Source organism: Lycorma delicatula, chromosome 1 (assembly GCF_047948215.1).
Source record: "Lycorma delicatula isolate Av1 chromosome 1, ASM4794821v1, whole genome shotgun sequence".
Taxonomy (NCBI): domain Eukaryota; kingdom Metazoa; phylum Arthropoda; class Insecta; order Hemiptera; family Fulgoridae; genus Lycorma; species Lycorma delicatula.
In genome coordinates this window covers 316516228-316525752 of record NC_134455.1, presented here as the reverse complement: position 1 = coordinate 316525752, position 9525 = coordinate 316516228, and the positions used below count along the sequence as shown (strand labels likewise).

Sequence of the window (9525 nt, the reverse complement as noted above, 5' to 3'; positions counted from 1 at the left end):
TAAATGTTAGCAATTGTTTTTCTATCTCTGTATTTGAACCCTAATTTTTTTAAAAGTGCTGAACATTTTATTCCAGTCTACGTTATCGAATGCCTTTTCTAGGTCAATAAACGCCAAGTATGTTGGTTTGTTTTTCTTCAATCTTCCTTCTACTATTAATCTGAGGCCTAAAGTTGCTTTCCTTGTCCCTATACTTTTCCTGAAACCAAATTGGTCTTCTCCTAACACTTCTTCCACTCTCCTCTCAATTCTTCTGTATAGAATTCTAGTTAAGATTTTTGATGCATGACTAGTTGAACTAATTGTTCTGTATTCTTCACATTTATCTGCCCCTGCTTTCTTTGGTATCATGACTATAACACTTTTTTTGAAGTCTGACGGAACTTACCCTTTTTCATAAATATTACACACCAGTTTGTATTATCTATCAATCGCTTCCTCACCTGCACTGCGCAGTAATTCTACAGGTATTCAGTCTATTCCAGCAGCCTTTCTGCCATTTAAATCTTTTAATGCTTTCTTAAATTCAGATCTCAGTATTGTTTCTCCCATTTCATCCTCCTCAACTTCCTCTTCTTCCTCTATAACACCATTTTCTAATTCATTTCTTCCGTATAAGTCTTCAATATATTCCACCCATCTATCGACTTTACCTTTCATATTATATATTGGTGTACTATCTTTGTTTAACACATTATTAGATTTTAATTTATGTACCCCAAAATTTTCCTTAACTTTCCTGTATGCTCTGTCTATTTTACCAATGTTCATTTTTCTTTCCACTTTTCTTTAATCCACTCTTCTTTCACTAGTTTGCACTTCCTGTTTATATTATTTCTTAATTGTGATAGTTCCTTTTACTTTCTTCATCACTAGCAATCTTATATTTTTTACGTTCATCCATCAGCTGCAATATATCGTCTGAAACCCAATGTTTTCTACCAGTTTTCTTTATTCTGCCTAAGTTTGCTTCTGCTGATTTAAGAATTTCCTTTTTAACATTCTCCCATTCTTCTTTCTTTTCTTTTTTACATTTTCTACCTTATCTTTTTTACTCAGACCTCTTGCGATGTTCTCCTCAAAAATCTTCTTTACCTCCTTTTCCTCAAGCTTCTCTAAATTCCACCGATTCATCTGACACCTTTTCTTCAGGTTTTTAAACCCCAATCTACATTTCATTATCACCAAATTATGGTCGCTATCAATGTCTGCTCCAGGGTAAGTCTTGCAGTCAACGAGTTGATTTCTAAATCTTTGCTTAACCATGATATAATCTATCTGATACCTTGCAGTATCGCTTGGCTTTTTCCAACTGTATATTCTTCTATTATGATTTTTAAATTGGGTGTTGGCAATTACTAAATTATACTTCGTGCAAAACTCTATAAGTCTGTCCCCTCTTTCATTCCTTTTGCCCAGCCTGTATTCACCCACTATATTTCCTTCCTTGCCTTTTCCAATGCTTGTATTCCAATCTCCAACTATTATTAAATTTTCATCTCCTTTTATGTGTTTAATTGCTTCATCAATCTCTTTGTATACACACTCTACTTCATCATCATCATGGGCGCTTGTAGGCATATAGACATTAACAATCGTTGTCGGTTTAGGTTTTGATTTTATCCTTATTACAATGATTCTATCGCTATGCGTTTTGAAATACTCTACTTTCTTCCCTATCTTCTTGCTCATTATGACACCTACTCCTGCCTGCCCATTATTTGAAGCTGAGTTAATTATTCTAAAATCACCTGACCAAAAGTCGCTTTCCTCTTCCCACCGAACCTCACTAATTCCTATTACATCCACATTTATCCTATCCATTTCCCTTTTTAAATTTTCTAGCCTACCAACCTTTTTTAAACTTCTAACATTCCACGCTCCGTCTCGTAGAATGTTATTTTTTAATTTTCTGGTGACCCCTTCCTTAGTAGTCCCCACCCGGAGATCCGAACGGGGGACTAGTACCTCCGGAATATTTTACCAAGGAAGGCGCCTCCATCATTGCTATATGAAAATGCAGAGAGCCACATTTTCTTGGAAAAAAAAAGCAGCTGTTGTTTTCCATTGCTTTCCACTGCGCAGTACTCAGAAGACTGAGTGATGTTGATATGACCGTTTAAGTCGTCCTGACTCACGCCCCTAACAACTACTGAAAGAGCTGCTGCCCTCTTTCAGGAATCATTCCTTAGTCTGGCTCTTAACAGATACCTCTCAGATATGGTTGCACCTTCGGTCCAGCTACTCTGTATCACTGAGCACTCAAACCTCCTCACCAACGGCCAGGTCTCATGATTCATAGAGGAGGATTCCCATATCATCATAGCTAATTTCAGGAATAACATGATCCTGTGTCAAGCTTAATAGGAAAAGTAAAAGTAGTCTCCAGCAACTTTATTAAATATATGGTTGCATATCTGGTAATCTCACTAAATCCTAGTGACAACTTCACTCTTTTACCACAGGGACTGGTGATACAGTAAACATTATGCCAAAGCACTCGACATGTTTCTTAAATCTCAGGTGCTTAAATATATTGAAGTCATAAGCAAGAAAGGAAAAGGATAAAATTAATATGCTGTAAAGTAATAAATTAATATACCACTTCTTTCTATTGTGAAACAATGCACTGACACTCAGCAGGGGAATATATCAATATAAAAAAAAAAAAATATACAGCACCAAAAACAATAATAACAATATTTTATTTCAATATGTAAAATAATAGTAGCTTTCTTTTATAAGCAACAAATACACATTTTAAGAAAAATATAAATCATTAATATTCCTTTTCACATATTTTTATTTTTTTCTGATTCAGAAACAAAATATAAAACTTTCCTATATTATTCAATGAAAAAAAAAAAAAATAATAAATAATACTTCGGCTTATAACACAAATTTCACATTGGAACAGTGAAACAGGTAATAACAAAAAAAGTGATTACTGATAAAAAATGTAAAGATAAAAATAGTTTTAATATGATAACAATTAATCCAATAAATTGTTATTAATGACTATAAAAAAAAGAAACATAATTATTGTAAATTACCATAACCCTCTTACTAACTTATTAAGTTAAGTTACTCAAATTTAAACTATGTTCTGAGAATACCAAATAATTTTAAAAAGTTCTGGGGAAGATTATAAATTGTATTCACATTCCTATGGACAGTGCAGGACTGCAGGACTGCTTCATGAACTAAATTTCATGAAGCAGTCATGAACTGATTGACTTAAGTGGATGTAATATGAGTAAGTATTTATAGTTACATCATATAAAGCACTACAAAAAAGGTAATAGAAATACTATAAAAAAAGAATTCTAAGCCTTTTCTGTTAAAATATAGCAGTCATACAAACATAAGTCCCGAATTTTTTTTGTTTAATGACTATTTTCTGAAATGGCAACTCCACTGAGAATGGAAAATCTAGCTACATTATAGATCTTAAGGCCTGAAAGTATATTTCCAGTTAATTAAAAAGTGAATCATAATTAATTTATTGTTTATAATATAAAAGTTTAAACTTCATTTTGTCATGCTACTCAATAACTATTTCCATTCTACAACCTGGTTTTTTATGCATAAAAACTGACCTCTTGCATGACTTATAAATAACTGTATTTTCAAGAAAAAAATTATAAAAAATATTCAACAATAACCATAATAATAACCCTTCTAACATTTAAAAAAAATTATATTCTTTTCTATAAATATTTCAGTTACATTTTTCATTTATCTTCTTTAAATTTTTTGTTGAGCGGTTCAAAGACTTTCCAGTAGTGTCAAAATAAGCATAATTGTGGAAAATATTACTAAGTAAAATTATTAAATTTGGGCTAAATCTTTTAGCCCAAATTTCCAAATATTTATAATACTATATTTATAATATTATTAATTTAAGTCCAAATTTATATATATATATATATATATATATATACATACAGCAAGAAAAGAATATTATTATTATTATTATTATTTCCACAGGTAGATTATCTGGTTAAAATACTTCTTTTATAATATAGTTTATATACAGTAATGAAGTTAACATAAAAAAATTAATTCAAGATTAGACCAAGATCATAGAAAACATTAATTGAATAGTGAAAATAATACTCACAGTAATTATATACACAACAAAAATTGTTACTATCGATATAAGATTAGAAAAATTGAACCGTGCAGGCACAACTATAAATGGAAGACTAAATGGTGTTACAAATTACTTAAATATAACTGAGTAATAACAATATCTCTTTGAGAAGTGGAAAAAATATGAAAACATTTTTCAGAATGAACTGTCATATTCAAATGTCCTTAAAATCTTTAAATAGCCTCAAAACTGCGAGGGGAAAAATTAATACAAAATATTTAATATCTTAAATATTAAAATTTCAATAGAATACTATAATAACAAAGTATCATGTAAAGGTAAAATATTAATAAAAAAATAGTCAAAAGAGAATATATAAAAACAAAGATAAATAAACTACCTACACTGTAACAATGTGTTTATAATATATATTTTTTTTTTGTTTAAACTCCGGCACAACCGTTATGCATTGTTCTATCAAACTATCTACATCTTTGTGCTGTTCAGGCTGAGCCAACTGATAATCTATCATTGTATTTCAAATGGAATACAATTTTCAGTTTAACAATTTGTTAAGATAGGCTAAAATTTTTGCTTATTCCATCATTATAAACACTACACTACACTAATAATTACAATATACTCAATCCTTTCATATAATGACACATTATGTGCAATTGAATCATTTATTCTTCATTAGTAGCCAAATTATTTTCACAATATCTGCAGCCATTAGGTACAAATTAAATTGTTATTCCTTTTAACTACTCCATATTGAATCTATTTTTTCAGTCAATAATCAGTCTTTAATAGTTAGCTATCAGAAATCTATTATATCAATAAATTAATTACAATTTATAAAAGTAAAATTTCAACAAAAAAAGTTAACATCATTTCACATAGAGCCTAAACTCATTTTAAAATGACTTAAGTAAATATTTTTTAGCATAATAATGAGATGTCTGTAACAGTAAGTAACATCTCTTATTATACCAGTTTTCTGACATGAAATGAAAAAAGATTGTTTAAATATAGTGTTTATAAAAACCACTTCAAGAATTCAGGGGATGGTCCTCCACATTGAAATAAAGAAAAAACTTTATATCAACATATGTTCACAGATGATTAGTTTACTGGCTATCTATGTCATTTTGTATTTTTAATATAAAAATCTATTTCTCAGGAATGGTTAATCATATTGAGCTGAAATTTCAGATACTGCTAGCATACCTAGAGATTAAATTTTATAAAAATAATGAACGAGACCTCTCAATATATTTCAAAATGGTGGCCAAGTCAACTTTTAAATCGTTAATACTTTTGCAATTGTTAAGCGTTTTATAACAAAGAAAATGACACCTTATTTATTCAAATCCATTCATAAATAACAAAGTTATGGCAAAACTTCTTGAAGTGAGTCATTCTCGATTAAAAAACCAGTTTTCATTTCCTCCTGAATAAAACTAAATAACTTGACACGATCTCAAATGGAAAATTTTATTAATGGTAACATTTAATATATTATAATAATTTAATGATATTGAAAATATTACAATAGAAAATTTAGTTAAATATTAAAAACCCTAAACTCTTTCTCATCTTATTTTGTATGGAGATAAGTACAATACGTGTAGCATTATCATAGTTTTGTTTTTAGTTACTTATTCTTCCATTTCAAATAACAGCAATTAGCAAAAAATATGATTTTTAATCATCTGGAATGTATGCCAACAACAATAAACAATTGGTTGTATACGATCTGACGTGAGATACTCTAAAGTTATTCTTTATAAAGTTTAGATAACTCTAAAGTTATTCTCAACAACAAAAAGCAACCCATATCAGGCTAATAAGGAAAAAGATGTGTGAAGGGATTTCTATTGCCTTTATTGAGTGATCTGAATATAATATTGCAAAGAAATATGCCAAGCTCAATGAAATGTACGTGATATTAGTCGCCATGTGAACTGAAACCAACTCTGTTTATCACAATAACTGACTGTATACTTCTCTTCAAAAAAAAAAAAATTGTAGTGTAGCTTGAAACATACATGTAACATATCATAAAAAATAAAAGAGAGTGAAAACTGACAAATTATTATGGTCCTTTCTATAGAAAAACATTACATTATTTAGACTGTTTCCATTTGATCATTTAACAACTAAAATTTTTTGAATCTTTTATCAGTGATAAAAGCTATATTAGTGATTACTACTATTTTTGGGAATAATTATTGTTTTTTAAATATTAAACAATAATGAGAAATTTAGTGGTAAAATATGATACCTATTTGAAAGAAGTTGATAAAACAGTTTGAAGAAGTTGTAAAACATAACAAAATATCTATGTTGGAAGGTATCTTACAATAAATCTGAATAAAAAATTCATTGAGTTGGGAAACATATGATGAGATAAAGAGTTAAATATGTGAGTAATGAAATAAAATATACTTTTTTTGAATGAAGTAATTCAAGAAAAATTTAACTGAAAAATTACGCAAAGATTGTAATACATTAAAATGTGTAGTTCATTAATAAAAATGCTCATTTAAAAGATGTGTATTTATTAATGAGCAATGGATCAGCTAAAAAAGAATTATTTCAAGGTCAGATAAGTGAATAAACTGTGTTTACTGTTACAATATCTTTTTTTTTTAAATCCCTTGAACTTCTTCCATCCTCTTTGAAGGCTCTTGTATTAGAGAATGGATTTATAGTACCATGTAAATTAATCCAAACTCAGGGAATTTTTTGTTTATTTCTAGGATGTGTATCTGCTTGATCACACCCATTCTTTAAGTTATCTATGTAATGTGAGGTTATTGTTCCTTAGTTATTTAACAATTTTCATGTTATAAATAGTGTTTTGTTAAAGTTTATTTCATTTTTTATTATAAAATCATATTTTCGTATTTCTTGTACAGCATGTACGTTCTTATGTCTTAAATATATAATACAAAGAAAGCATTCAAAAATTATTTCTTTCAGAGCATACCAGTATGATAAATAGCTTCTGAGTGTGAAAATACACTAGGGACAGTGAATACAAATTTAAAAAAAATTGGTTCCTTTTAACCTCAAAGGAAAGGCAAATGTGGTCATAAAAGAAAAACTGCTCCAACACAGGATCCGTTACTAGTGATAAAAAGGATAAATATCAACTTCATCCCAAATTATCTGCTATGGACTTAAATTGAGAACTAGCAGCAAGTAGAACAGATTTACACATCACAACTATTAGATACAGACTTCTTACGGCTGGAAGGAAAGCTTGTTGGTTAGTTAAGAAGCAGCTTTTGATATCAGGAATATGCAAAATAAGGGTCTTGTGAGCCAAAGTACATGCTACTGGACCTGCAGCTAGCCATCCCCAGACAACATGAGGATGCTATGGATTAACCAGGTTAACTTATAAATCTATAACCTATTCATGAATTTTTGCACATGCAACTTTCATGTCAATATACCAGCTTACTGTCAACAATTGTTAGTAACTCCTTATGGCAAGTTGCCTTCAACCTACACTTCATACAGCAACATGTCGGTATAGATAACATGATCCATGAACATTGGGCACATTTATTAAACCGTCTTCATAAACCAGTAAAATTAATCAAAACTGATTGATTGGTGTGGTTTCCTTATTAAAGTATATTGTAAATATTTTTAAATTGCTGTAGCAAATTATAAAAAAAAATTAAAAAAAATTATAAATATTATATATCTTCTTTCATATTTATTATAATTATAATATAATAATTACCACTAATTGTTACAAACTTCTGTGGAATATATGGAAAGAAGGGATAACTGAAGATTTTTATTACAACTAAACATTTTGGTTTATGAAAAAAATTTATCCTTCTTAAAGGGATGTTAGTATTTTCAAATAAAAGAAATAAAAGGTACATTCCTTTTAAAGTATACACCACTGATATTTTCTGCGCTGCACAAGCATAATACTGCATTTTAATATAAAGATACTATAACGTTTTGTTAATGTAATGAATAAAAACAAATTAGAACAGTTACTTGAATACTGACAAATCATTATATATTGAAATTTATTTTAAAATTATATGTAGCAAATTTTTACATAAGTTTTAATTATAGAAATTCAGATAATACATAATAAATGCATAACTAATATGCATAATTAATTAATTAATATTTAATTGTATATTAATGCATAATTAATATGCAAAAAGTTCTGGGAAAAGAACTTCATAAACAGGTGGAGGTGGTTGTTGTGGAGGATGTGAAGACGAATGACTAGAAGCAGGAGATGGTGTCATCGGTGTTGATAAACCACTTGTTAATCTTGAAAAAAGTTCATTTAATTTTGATTGTAAACTTTCTTCCTCCTAAAAACAAACAGGTAAATAGAAAAAAAATGAAAACATGTATGTCTCATGAAGTTGAAAAAATTAAAAAAATTCTTGAATCAAGTTAATTAAAAATTGAAAAACAGCTAGCTTTTGCCACAAGTAACCCAAAAAAGTTTTCATTTCATATTCTAAATGTTTGGACTTTCAAAATGCAGGTATAATTTTATTTTTTTTATTCAAATAATGAACCTTTAAAAAAATGTTTACAGAATACTAAAAAAATAGTTAATTAAAAAAAAACCTTTTTTGAAATCAGGCTAGTTTTATAAGCAAACTACAAAAATTTTAATATAGGGTATAGTTCTTTAACTTTTCAAACTTTTTCAACATGATCATCAGTGACTGGTTTTTTTTTTTTTGTTGGGAGGTGGAATTTTAATTTATTTTAATTTTAAACATCACATTTAGATATGGTCAAATAAAATTTGGGTTTTAATTATCACAATCATTGGCAATAATTTTATCTTGCATGCCTTCGAATGTAGTTAACATTTTGTTTTAAATTATTATTTCTTTAGTGTGATTTTTTTGTTATATTTTGCGATCTTTCATAAATAAATGAATGATCATTTTTACAAACTTTGTGAGAAATAACAAATCAAATCTGTATCAGTAATTTATTACACGTTTAATTTTATACAACTTTGTTCAAATTACTCTTAACTTTTAAAAATAGTTTTCTTTTTACAATGCTTAAACATCTTTGAATTTATACTTATAGGGAATATATCTGAAACGTTTTTTTTATCTGTAGCATAACTAATAGAAGTTTATGACTCAAAACTAAGAATTCTATACTGTGACTGAAATAAAAACATTATATTAATTTCATAAAGCTTAAATTTGTGAGAGAAAGAAATAAGTAAAATAACAATTCAATAAAATTATTAGGACTACTCTAAAAATAAAATATTGCACGAGAATATAACATATAGGGTGTAAAAGAAAGATTAACTAGAGAAAAAGACCTCTAAATAATTATTAGAATAAAAAAATGTCCCACACAATAATTTTTTCACATTAACATTTATAAGTAAGTAT

At 28.1% G+C, this 9525-nt stretch overlaps 1 protein-coding gene across 7 annotated transcripts in view; it reads right to left on the bottom strand.

The window, feature by feature from the left end:
- Positions 1 to 2686: 2686 nt before the first annotated feature.
- The window catches only part of stmA (Protein EFR3 homolog stmA), a 137375-nt gene continuing 130536 nt past the window's right edge, over positions 2687 to 9525 (bottom strand). For all 7 annotated transcript variants that reach the window (XM_075381973.1, XM_075381977.1, XM_075381978.1 and 4 more), the window contains one exon: positions 2687 to 8460. In XM_075381973.1, coding sequence (XP_075238088.1) covers positions 8290 to 8460 — 171 coding nt within the window. In that variant the 3' untranslated portion in view covers positions 2687 to 8289. The remainder of the gene's footprint in view (positions 8461 to 9525) is intronic.